General features: G+C 41.7%; 1 protein-coding gene across 2 annotated transcripts in view; it reads left to right on the forward strand.

Moving 5' to 3' along the window:
- The window catches only part of NUAK1 (NUAK family kinase 1), a 48,368-nt gene that overhangs the window by 16,776 nt on the left and 18,753 nt on the right, over positions 1-12,839 (forward strand). Inside the window, exon 2 of one of the 2 annotated variants that reach the window (XM_032688548.1) lies at positions 6,911-7,031. In XM_032688548.1, the coding sequence (XP_032544439.1) occupies positions 6,911-7,031 (121 nt within the window). Of the gene's footprint in view, positions 1-6,910; positions 7,032-7,244; positions 7,267-12,839 lie in introns of those variants that run through there. The other variant, XM_032688549.1, reaches the window with a different exon arrangement.

Raw genomic sequence — 12,839 nt, forward strand, 5'->3', positions numbered from 1 at the left:
TAATTAATAAGGATTTTGTTGCATGCTTGTCTCCCAGGCAGTATCACCATGGAGATGATCTGGCTTTTAGGATGTGAAAACTAACAATCTCCAAAACAATGGCATTGTGTCAACCTTACTCTTTCTCTGAAAGGGAGAGCTCTCAGAGATGTGTTAGCAGATTACACAATGCCAGACACTAATTTTGCTTCCACTCACAGTGGCCTTTTGTCCAACTTTTTAGTGAGTGCATGAAATGTTTTCAATGACCATGCAGAACCTTGTTCTTAGAATTACATGTCCTGCATGATGCTCTTTAGTACTGCATTTGGCCAGGAGTTGGAGTCTCAAGACAGCTTTTTTTCCAGCAAATAGACACAGGAAGGATATAATCCTGTGGGAAGAGGCTTACAAGAAGTCTGCATGAGAATACCTTTGCAAAACCCTTTGGATGCTTCACTTCCCCATAGGAATATCTATCCGTGGTTCCTTCTTCCCACCTGGAAGGTCTAGAGCCCAGATAGACAGGCCTTTCCATTTTCTCCTTTGTGCAACCTCTGGAAGTGCCATTTCAGTGCAACTGCATCAATATCCCTCTCCTTATCATTTGATTGCAGCCACCTTAGGGACCACACAATTTCATAGCTTTGTTTCTTTTCCTCTTGTGTTGGTGATGTCTGGGGCAAGAGCCATAGGCAGAGACTCCCCTGGAAAAAACATAATATGGTGCCAGACTTTATTCTTTCTTAGTGGACTCTGTGGGGCTGGAGAAAGAACAATGTATCTTTTCTCTCCCCACCCCCAAACATCCCCTGCCTCTCTTTTTTGCCCCCTGGTTGATCCACCTATTCTTTACCTCCACACCCCGTTGGCATTTGGCACATTTCACTTCCCACCTCCCAGTCTCAAAGAAAGGAAGCAGAGCTGTGAAACCGGCTGGGCTCGCCCACTTCCCATTGCTGGGTGGGGATGGCCTCAATCACAGCTTTCAGAAAGGAGAGGTTTATGTGAATTTAACCCTCCCCTCCCTCTTCACCTCCTGCAAATAATTTTTAATAATTTTCTTTAAGCTGCTCTTCTGATATGTCTTGCAGTGGCAGCAAGCTGGTTTCCCTTTCTCAGGGGACTGATATTTTTTTGACTCTCCACAATCCTATTGCAAGAGCCTATTGGAATTTGCTCGAGCATGGGTGGTATGCACAGGCGCTGGAACCAGCTTAAAAGTCACAGTCCCCATGGTGGAAAAAAGAAGTTCGTATCTCACTACAGTCCTAAAAATAGCCTTGGTAGATAATAGGGAGTTGGAAGATTGTTTTCAATGGGACTGAATGTGCTGCACACAGAGGTTGCTGGGGAAGGTCAGTGGTTTGTGGCATTCAGGTGGTCAGCCTCTGCTACAGCACTCGCCGACTTAAAAATCTGTGACTGCACTGTGGCTCGTTCTACCTTTGTTTATATTCACATGTCGCAGCTGGAAATGAGGCAAACGTAGGTACATTACATTAAAACAAACACATGAACCAACTTCCTGAAATGAAGTGAAACAGCTTTTTGCTTTGATGAACATACAGCATTTTTAGCTCATGCCATAAATGATGATGCCAGCAGTGACTCAGCAGACACGGAGATTTGATATGGAATTGGGCACCTACTGCCTGCCATGCCCTTTGCCAGACGTTTAGACTTGGAGATATTTTTCTGTACGTGATGGTCTTGATCAGGCTCTGTAAAAATGAATGTCACCTGTTTTGCTCTGCTAAGCAGCTGAGAAGCTTGAAAAGAAGGAAGGACATTTCTCTCACAGATAGGACTGAATGTACAGAAACCTTTGCAACCGTCATCTTTTTGAAGTATTTATAGTTCAATTCCAGTTATTTGTATGAAACAAAAGCAAAGAAGCATGAAGTGTGTTGGAAAATATTTTATAATCTCTCTACACCAGTTCAGAGAGTGACTATAAATTCTCTTTCCAGCAAATGGAGACAGGTAATTTATTGCAGCCTTGAAGAAAGCAGCTTATTTCTCCACGCTTCCTGCCCAGCAAACTTTGCAAACTGACTCATGGAGGGATGGGAAGCCAAAAGCTGTGCTCCCTCTTTCCTATCTGCTTCTGGAAGGCAGAGCAGCAGTGGGGCAGGGCCTATGTTTGTGCAGAGCTGTTGGTAAATTTGTGGCAATATTAGAGGCTCACAACCTCCTGCTTTCTCTCCCCTCTACCATACATTTTGGGGAGGGTATTGTCTCTGCCTGCTTCTGAGCAGAGGCTGGTACCAGAACTGGCAATGCAGGCAGAGGTGGTTTCAGCCCATCTCTGATGGTCTTTCTCCCCCCGACCCCATGTGTGGGACCATGCAGCCATCAGATCTGCAGGAGAGATACCGAGGACGTTATTGGTGTGTACAGCCAGTATTGATTCCCAGAGGGACCATCACATGGCCTAGTTTTGAGCTGTGACCTTGGTGCTTATGCATATATTTAACTTCACATGTGTGAGCTATCCCACAAAAGTCACTGGCCTGCTCACATGTGTGAAGTTAGGCATGTGCTAAAGTGTTTTGCCAGATTGAATACTGTGTCTATGGGGGCTTTGGGTGAACTTGAACCTATTTTGTTGGGGTTAGAGGCTTAAGATTTCATTATTAGGAATCTGATATGTTACGCTCTCTGAGTGCAAGGTCTTGGAGTTATCTGAAATTCTCATTAAGACAAGAAGCTGGGAAAAATACAAATTCCTCCCCTAGTAAAGTTACTAAAAATACTATAATTAAATTATCTAAGTCTTAAAGCCAGTAAAATATATTGAGAAAGTGTGGTAGAGGTATAAGTACAGTGTTTTGAGAGTACCAGAGGGACTAACAGCACTTTCTCTGCAGATCTTGAGCTGCAATATTTGGAGTAGTTAATGTAGCTGATGTAAAAAAGCATGTTGTGTTTGCCCTACTCTTGATTCATAGGCTGTGACCCTTAATAAATTTTGATGTTGCACACAGTGAAGCTGTTGCTTTCAGAGAAAGGAAAGTAAGCAGACAAGAAAGAAAGAAAAGGACCTAAAGAATGAACAAACAAGTTCTTTCATAAGGTATTTCTCAATTGAGATTATTTCTTATTATGCTTATGTTATTCAGGTTCATCATGTAGCAGTCCCGCAAGTGGGGTTTTGAAAAATTGAGCCAACTCTGTCTGGTGTTAAAAGCATAAGCTCACTTTGAAAACGTATTGTCTGGAATATGTTTCTGAGAAAAATACATTTAATGAAAAAAGTTACACTTTTGATATTTTAAAATACCTGCAAGAGAGGCTTGTTTTACAGTCTGATACCATAACATACAGGTAGGGGTCTTGTTTTGCTCAGAGAGATGAAAACAATGAAATATATATAGAGAGAGATATGCTATAAATACCCGAAATGCGATCATGACTTGTAATGTTTTCGTGAAATACTGAAAAAACCCAACTGGACTGCTTTCTTGTTTGTGCTGTTTCTTTCACATCAGTATCCATGAGCCTGAGTATCCCTGCTGACATGGTCTGGAGCAGACTGATGCAGGTGAAGGACACTTGGCTGGCAGAAATCCCTTTCTTAGAAGGGAAGAGCTGGAACAAATGCTGTCCTGGTGCTCCACTAATCCTGCTTTGGGATGCCACCTCTGACAGTGATAGCCTGCTGACAGCAATCACTTGCTGTTTGGCCTTTCAGACCAGGTCACCAGCAAGGCCGTGCACTCCTGGTAGCCTTTGAAATGTGGAACCTGCCCACTTGGGGATTGTGGAGGCCACCAGGCAGATGCCAAGGGATAAAAAGTATTTATTGCAATGCCTTAGAACCTTTCGCTTTCGTGAGGCTCTTTTTGAGGAGAAAACCAGCAACTGAACGTGGGGAAAGGTAAATCACCCTTTAATAACCAGATGGTTTGATGAACTTCCGTGATGTGTTGCACAGTTTGGAAGGAAGAGGCAGACAGCGAATGCTGTCGATGCTGTCCTTGTTTTCTTCTGGAGTCACATCAGCTTTCTGTTCCGATTTCCTCATCTCCTAGAAGTGGATGAATAGTGGTGTTTCACCACTTGCCTACCAAGGTTTAATTAATAAATGGTTGCACTCTGTTTTGAGCATGCTCACGTGCTGTGCAAATGGACAGTGATCCTATTTCGTTAGTATATGCAAGTAAACCTCCCTTACTTATGGAGTGCTTATACTGATACTGTACAAGGGGCATTCCCTCCTCCACAGCACTCTTGCTATTTGTCAGGATCTCAAGGGATGGTCTGACCATGGGCAGGTGGATGCTTACAGCTGCCCTGGCTCCATTTACACCACTGGAGTTAAGATATTTCAAGCCTGCCAGTTGTCTTTCCTTGTTTCCAGGTGCCAGTCACTGTGAGCTGAAGGAGCTGAGGGAGGGAAGAGAAAGTCTTGAATGTTAAAACCCAAGAGATGTGTTCAGCTTGAATTCTTTCCTTATACTGGGATGAGACCTTGCAACCTGAATGTCACTGACAAAATCCCAAGTACTTTGACTGGGCTGTTGAATTGTACCCATGCAACTGGGAAGTGATGCTTTCAGGAGGTTAAGTACTTTCTTCAAAATTCAGTTAAACTTTTAGGAATAGCTGTTACGAATTAAGGCTCCTAGGTGCCTTTTAACCACTTTTCAGCATGGACTATGGGACTCTAAACTCTCTGGTCCTATTGAAAAATATGTTCCCAGGCAACACATCTGTTTGCATTAGAATATTAATCCAAACATAGATTTACAAAGTGCTGCCACACTTTTCAATCACATTTGCACTTTTGTATCTAAAAATATGTTTTCCTTTATACAATTATTCAGTAGTTATATGTAGACGTACAAAAGTCCTGCCTGTGAAGCACAGAGTCAAGTTAGTAGGAGATTGGCATGTTCTCTGGGCTGCCTTATTACTTTACCAGCCCTGAATGGGGAAGAATTTGCTCCTCGTTGTATAGACAATGAAACCCTTCTTAAATTCTTCCTCAGAGCCAAGTACAAGGCTGTCTTTTAATAAAAAATGTGTTTTTACCCATGTCTATATTTATTTCTTGCAGGAATGCACATGCTGCTCCAAGAGCCACCCACATCCTTCTGTAGACAGGGTGTATTTGCATTTGCAGTCGGTCCCAGTGCAAACGTGGGAAGGGGGAAAAAATCTAGTGTCATCTTCATAGTTGGTTGCCTTTTCCATCTCAAAAATTACTGGGAAATTATCTTGGGCACTCATTCAATTAAGATCTGTTGTATTACCTTTTCTAGAATTATGTGCCATGTAAATAAGACCGTAGTTATATTGTTACTGTTAAAATCTTTATCCCAGGTATTTGGGTCAAGAGGAAGAATAGAATTGTTTTGGTTTTAATTTGCAAATCGATTTGTCCCTTGATGACTTCTTTTTGTACTGCTGTCTCAAAGTAGGGGAGCACATGAGCATGAGCTTAATTTTAAGCACGTGCTGCAAGCTTTGGGAATTCAAGGGGATTGGGCATATGCATAATGCTTTTTTGAACAATGTTGCTTTTTGGAGTTGAAGTCTTTTTAGGAAACCTGATCCTTTAAACTGGCTCCTGTTTGTGTACATTTCAGTCTTATAATATTTTAAGTTTTTCCCTTGTTTCTCCAATATCCTGGATGCTACATCATATAATGAGAACAATACTGGTCATGCCACTTGCAATTACTGAAGTAGGCAGTGAAGGTTTCTTTTCTGGAGGAACTGGGAAAATCACATAAATCACAGATTTACAAATGTTTTCCCAGGAGAAGTCCACAGTAGTTGGCTGCAAAGAATGACACAATTTTGGTTTACCCATAAAAGGGTGGTCATCTCAGCAGGTCAGTGATGTTTTTCAAAGACGTATTGTTGATTTTAAGCTGGCTGGTAATTTATTCCTTGAACTCTGGCTTACCAAAATAAAGCAGGGTAAATAGTGAGTATAATAAAGGCCATGCTACCATTCAGTATGCACAATACCCTCACCTTCCCTCTCCCACAAACTTCTCTGCATTGTTGGCTTCTGCATTTCTCATAGGGCATGAGATGACCTCCGCGATTACTTATGGTGGTGTTCAGATAAGCCCTTTTTTCACAGGCAGCACACATGCACACACTCACAAGGACTGTTATAATTTGAATTTATATTGCAAGTTTAGCTATCACTTCCTCTGTTCCCACCCTGCCTTTTGGAAAGATACCGAGTCACACGATATGCTTGTAAAAAAGGTTGCTGATTGAGGAAGGATGCAGGAAGGATATGGTTTTGCAGTGATTTCATAAGTGCTGATCTGAAAGTCTTGGGTTTATATGAGGACGAGTTTAGATGTAAATTTCAAAGATTTATTTCTTCTGATTTTTGAATAAGTCATAATTCCTAAACAGTTTGCCTGCTTTTAGAGAACTATGGACTAACCTGTGTTAATGGGATCCTCTATGTATTAACATGGACAAATACCAATACGTAATCAGCACCCTGGATTCCCTCCCCCTGTTTCTTCAGAGATCTCAACCTTGTTTCTGAGAAATTGTCTCCAAAGCTTCTGCTTGAAATTTTGAGATGCAGTCATGTCTTAGCAAATGTCTTAGCTCATCGAAATCTCTTGGGAGTTTTGCCATTTGCCTCAGAAGGAGAGTACTTAGGCTGGCACAGAGATCCTTCCAAGAAGTGCTGTGTTCCCCCTCAGTGAAGTCTTAAGACCTGAAGACTCTAAAACTTCATGTCACCCATTACTGTAATGAGAGTGTATTTATTGCTATAAAATGAGGGAGCTGGGGCATGGAGGTTTGTGTTTGAAAACTTTGTTTTGGTCATTCCACATTCTGCCAACATCTAACATCTGTATTTTATTTTTAGAACTCTTCTTAATGGATTAGATGCATCTGTTCAGTTCTAAGAATAATGCTTGATTTCCTGAATTTATAGGTTGCAATAAAATCCATTCGTAAGGACAAAATTAAGGATGAACAAGATATGGTTCACATCAGACGGGAGATTGAGATCATGTCATCCCTCAGCCACCCTCATATCATCACCATATATGAAGGTTAGTGAATGTCATTTTCCTCTCTGAGTGCTCTGTTACGTTCTTGCAGACCTGGTGTTCATGTTTCTTGAGATGGTGCACCAAACAAACTCCTACTCCTAGTGTAACCCATCCCTTACCAATGAGACTGCTTTGAGCACTGCCTTCCCTCTGAGCTACCAGTGTTTCACAGGTGCATAACCCTTTGCTTGGAAGAGCTTCTTTCTGTGTGAGTTAAGCACTGCGTCCATGGCAGGTGGGTAATTGTTGCATGTATCACCTCATCTCCTTGCTCTCATTGGACAGTTCAGTTTCATTTTATCCTCACTTTTGAACCAGCCTGATGTCTGTTTTGTTCCCAGCCCCTAAACCAGTCCTTGTATGCTTTATTTTCCCTGGACTGCACAAGGCTGATCTTATCTGCTCTAGGACTTTGGTCCTCCCTTACTTGCCAGTTGTCGTTGCTGCTTTTCCCCCTGAATCCCAGCACCCATTTCCTATCCACCTTCTCACACTTTCCTGTCAGTCTGGTCGCTGGCTTATCATTCCTGTTTCCTTATCCTGCGTTCCCCCTCTAACTCCTTTCTTCCTGGGACACAGCTGGGAATTCTGCTAATTCCTGCCTCCCGGAGCTGCTCCCTAGTCTTACAGCAAGGAACAGGAAGCTAGGGGCATTCCTCCCTGATTTGCCAGTTTGTTTGTTTATATATTCATAAAGTGTCACTCTATAGTAAAATCTCCTCCTCCTTCCTTCCTTTCTTTCTTCCTCAAGTAACATCCCAGCACTAGCTGAGAGATTCGGGCTGGGTACGTGCTAAAAGACACAGGCCCAAAGGTCTGTCTGTTGCTGCGAGGAGGGTGTCTGCATGGTGGACCCAGGTTGTAGATTCCAGAGGTTCAGAGGGACCTGGGTCGGGCGGCCTTGTCCCTGGGAATCACATCTTCTCCTGTGTGCAGAGCAGGCAGCTTGAATTTAGCCCTACATGTTTACACAGACGTGAGGTAAATGCACAAGGTGATGATATGTGTATGGCAGCTCTGCTCTGAGAGTTGAGACAACTGATTAAAACAAGGGCTGTCTTGGCGTACTGTTACAGTATCGCATATTGAGTTATTCAAAAGCATGTTCTGGTACTTGAAAAGAGATGAGTATCTGTCTTTTTATTGAATAAACTCATAAAAGGATCTGGGAACAGAAAAGGGGAGGGATGCTGTGTCAGCATGTGGGTTGCAAATGGAACAAAAGTTACTTCAAATGTGGACGGGAACTTGGAAAGAATAAAGATTAAGCATGCTGTGGTCCTTTGACCAATTGCCCTTCTCATCCTTACTTTAAATAGTTTTTACTGAGTTAAAACATTTGTAAAAGTTAAAAAGATTACGGCATTTTTAGGAAGCAGACAGTAAAGTCCTGCGAGAGCAAAACTTCCTCCTCTGGCCCTGCGGGAGGGAGGAGCAGTGCTTCTGCAGCAGATCCAGTCAAGCTCCACGATAGAGAGTTCATCCTGTCTGCAGGAGGATGAGCACCTTTGTCAGGTGATGGTTTATTTTCCAAACAGTCAGTCAGTACTTGGCCTTTAGCAGCCAATGCTGTAACTTAGATGTGGTAGCACTGGGAAGATGCGTGGTTGTGCAACTGAACGCACAGGACCAGTCCCATACTGCCCAGAGGTAAGGGTGTGAGCTCAGAGATCCTTATATACGTGCTTCATTATAAGCTGAAGGATACTTGTAGTGAATTTAAGGGACTACATCTAGGACTGAAGTATTTGTAGCCTCTTGAAGCTGGATTTTAAACACATGGCTATCCCTCTTGAGTGATGCATAAAGACTGATAATATTGCTATCCCCTGACACAAAATGATGAAGTCAGTAAATCCTGAGAGATGGGCTTAATCTCACCAAATTTAAGTGATCCATCATTTATGCAATTGGTGTATGCTACAAGTCTGAAGAGTCCCTCTCTAGTCAAGAGGGATCAGTGTCTTCACAGATGCTGGCTTCCTCCTGGGAGATGTTTTTTCAGATAGGTGGGATAAATGACATATTGGAGGCTCCTGTTGGTTATAGGTGGAGTCTAACTGACTAACTTAGATCAGATGCTTAACTTTTAAATTGAAGCCACCCCAGAGATATTTTTCTCTCTCACAAATTGTTGCTGTAGGTTTTCAGACTGCCACTGCACGTCTGACAGCGCTTTTGGTAGGTGCACAGATACACCTACCATGGACAATGCTGTATCTTCCTGTAATATCTTTGGAAGTTCTTTGTATTGCATTTAGAAACGTGTTTTCTTTAAGTAGCATCCCTGTTTAGGTATCCTTTTGACCTTCCTGCTTAGAAGCAATTAACCTCTGAATTTGTCAACTTGATTTAAACACAAGCTTATCTTTTTTTTTTTTTATACCAAGCTAATTCAGATGTGTGGAGACAAAGCTTTCCAGTTTAGAGATCTTTTTTGTAATCTAATCAAAAGACATGTACCTTCCCTCTTACTGTGAGGGCAGATGTACCATTGTGACTCCAAAGAAATTCCATTCTCTCAGCAGGACTGTAATTGGCAATCTGTCGAGTATGGCTGTGAGGGAAGTGCTCTTTCAAGTGACTTTAAACTCCTTGAAAGGGAGTGGATACATGAAGTTGGCTTTGCTGGCAGTGTTCTGATTTCAGCATATAAATTTTAATTTATAGAATAATGCCTCTGTCCATTCATCTGTCTGTCTCTCCCCTGACCCCCCCCTTCCCCTGCCCTATTTCTTTCTTGCCTTGAAAACTCCAGGATTTTATAATAAAGCCTTTAAGAGCTAACATATTTTTCCAGGGGTAGCCTGAGTGCAAAATCTATCTCATCTGGCAGTACTTTATAAAAGTTAAACCAGGGAAAGAACATCAGACCCAATTCTGCAAACATTTAAACACATGTTAGGCCAATCATGAGGGTGAAGTTATGCTTGCTCCATTCAGGAGTGAGCTCTTGAGTCCTTATAGTGTGAACTACAGTTGTCTACATGACTGTTTCTGTGCTGAAAAAGTTGTCCTTGATCAGCATAAGCATACAGAGAAGTCTTGGCCGTTTGCTATATGCATTTAAAAATGAACAGTCTATTAGCTAATATGATTGTAGAAATAGTTTAATGAAGATATTCCCTGAAGAATGAATAAATATTAGGGTCACATTTTGGTGCCGGGGGAACACGATGGCATTAGCGTAAACGAGTAACTGAAGAAAAGCACTTGCTGAAGTGCTTCGCTGGGTTGGGGCCAGAATGCTTATAACGGTGCTGGACCCTTTGCATCCACAAGGCACAAAATATGGATTTCCTGAGTAAGATGTACTTCTTAATTCTTTTATTTTTAGGTTGCGTTTTTGGTACTCTTAAGAAAAAGCACAGAGATTCTCTGTCACGTGTCTGCCAGTCCACAATGGCTTTAGCTAGGTTGCATGCTTTGGTTAGTCAGGAAACTGGTTCAGCTCTTCTATACTTTCAAATCCTAAAGGCAATGGAAGAAGATCTGACAGAGTGTAATGGCAGTGGCAAAATATTCCAGGATACTCATCTTACTTGCCAAATACTTGTTCAGTCTTGCATTTTGTGCCAGATTTCATGCAAGAAAAAACAAACACACACTTGGTATTTCAGACACACATAGGCCTGTCTCCAGTGTGGGGCTCCTTGAGTTGTGTCAGTCAAGTCACCGTGTCATCAGCAAAAACATCTGCATTGCCAAAAATCTGCCTGGGTGGCAGCTGGCAAGGTGTGTGACATGAACCATTGCTGAGGAGCTGGATCCCCTGTAGCAGCACCGGCTCAGTCCAGTGTCTCCCACCGTCGGCTGCAACACGCACCTCTGGAGGGACTGGAGGGGCAGCTCACGCCACTGTCGGGTTTGTGCAGGGGCAGAACGGTTACGTGTCTCAGGCTGACAGTTCTGGGGAGAAAATACCAGCCTCTATCCCAGCTCCCCCATCTCCTGGCTTTCAGACATAATCAAAACAAACTTTGGTGCCTAATGACCCCACCCCTTCTGTGTGCAAAACACCTGAAAAAGTCAAAAGTCCCTTTAAACATTACATGGATGACTGGGCTGTAATCAAGAAGGATGGAAGGTGGAAAGCTGAAGAGATTCTATTTTTTTTTGTTTGGCCGAGAGAAAGTACTTCAGCAGTGATACTATTTAACCACGTTTCTAATTGATTTCCTCTAATTATGTAGGCTTTTGACCTTCGAGTGCTTTATTCCCTTTGTTTCCAGTTGATAACATCCAAGAACATAAAGTAATATTTCAAGTGTCTGGCGATAGTAATGAAACAAGAATAAATAAACTTAACTCTTTAGTTACCGTACCCCAGCTTTATGAATTTCCTGTCATTCAGGGTGATTGCCTAAACTGCACTTTGTCAGGCATGACATAAACTCAAATGTGGGAGATCACTGACAGGTCCAATTCAGATGTCAACATGATTGCAAGCAGTGATGAAATTTATTTCTATATTTCCATTTACACAATCGTCCCACTGCAATGTAAATATTTGCTTGTCTGAAGTTCCTTGGCACTTTTAATCATAATATAAAAAAAGGGGAATTAGCTCTTGTGTTCTTTGCTGAAACAAAAGACAATTAGCGTAACATGTTATTGTGGCCAAATTAGCAACTGTCACTTTTCCTTCCTTTTTAAAGAGTAAACCGTCACAATCTGCATATCCTCAGTCTCGCTCTCCAAGAAACTACCTCACCAAGGATAATGGTTCTCATTCTGATTTAATCTTCTCACTGGGGAGTAAATTATAGCATGCTGTCTGATTTAAAAAGATTATTGCAGGATCTTAACTACATTCCTTTAATTTAAAAAGAGGTACAATTTGGCTGAATAAGGCCATAATTCAGGAAAATGATTTAATACAAGCTTAGCATTAAAACATCTACTATACATCTTGCTATCTTCAATTATAATTAAGCATATGTGTAAATTTATGTGTATGCATACAAGTGGCTTTCTCATTGGACCCTGGATATTTTCATGACTGATGTATGCTCTATTAAAAACAGTAATAAAATAATACTACTACAAAAGAAAAAAAAGCAAAATAAAAAGTATGCCAAGGGGCTCTAAAGCTTTCAAAGCAGTCAAGAACACGGAAGTTGCATCAGGCTGAATTTCTAAGGTAAAAGACCGTTTTCAGTACTCACATGTCTTTTTGAAGAATAATTCAAGCCTTATTACACAAGGGAGGTAATTGGGTCATACATGACTTTTCTGAATGAAAAGGTTATTCTAGTCTGCATCTCCAAAATTAAAAACAAACTCACTTGTTCTTTTGATTTGGCTGACCTTTAATAAAAGAGCATTTTGTAGCAGTGGAAAGGTACTTCTGTCTGCGGCTGTTAGGAGAGTAATAAAAATACCGCTGAATGGAAAGACACCAGATGGAAGGAATGTCAACATACTGGAACTAATTTAGGAGATTGCTCTGATAGAGAGCAAAGGCATGAGGAGAATTCAAATGGTTCCAGTGCAAAGAGATTGGCCGCCCCTCTTAAACTAACAAACTAAAATCCTTACCCCAGGGTTATATGTAAACCAAATGGAATCAACCCACGAGGAGGTAGTCCATTAAGGGGGGGGGGGAATGCACGCCCCCGTGGTCGGCACTCGCTCTAACTTTAGTATCCTATAAGCTTGGAGGAAGGGCAAAAGCCTTCTGCTTTGTTTTGCTTTTTAAATTTGGTAGTAAATCCAAAATGAACTGTCCTAATAGAGAGGTATACAATGTACCGTTGAATCTTTCTGACCGATGTTTGCAAAACCATGCTCATGTGGGCTTTCAAC

The sequence above is a fragment of the Chiroxiphia lanceolata genome, chromosome 5 (genome assembly GCF_009829145.1).
Source record: "Chiroxiphia lanceolata isolate bChiLan1 chromosome 5, bChiLan1.pri, whole genome shotgun sequence".
Lineage (NCBI taxonomy): Eukaryota > Metazoa > Chordata > Aves > Passeriformes > Pipridae > Chiroxiphia > Chiroxiphia lanceolata.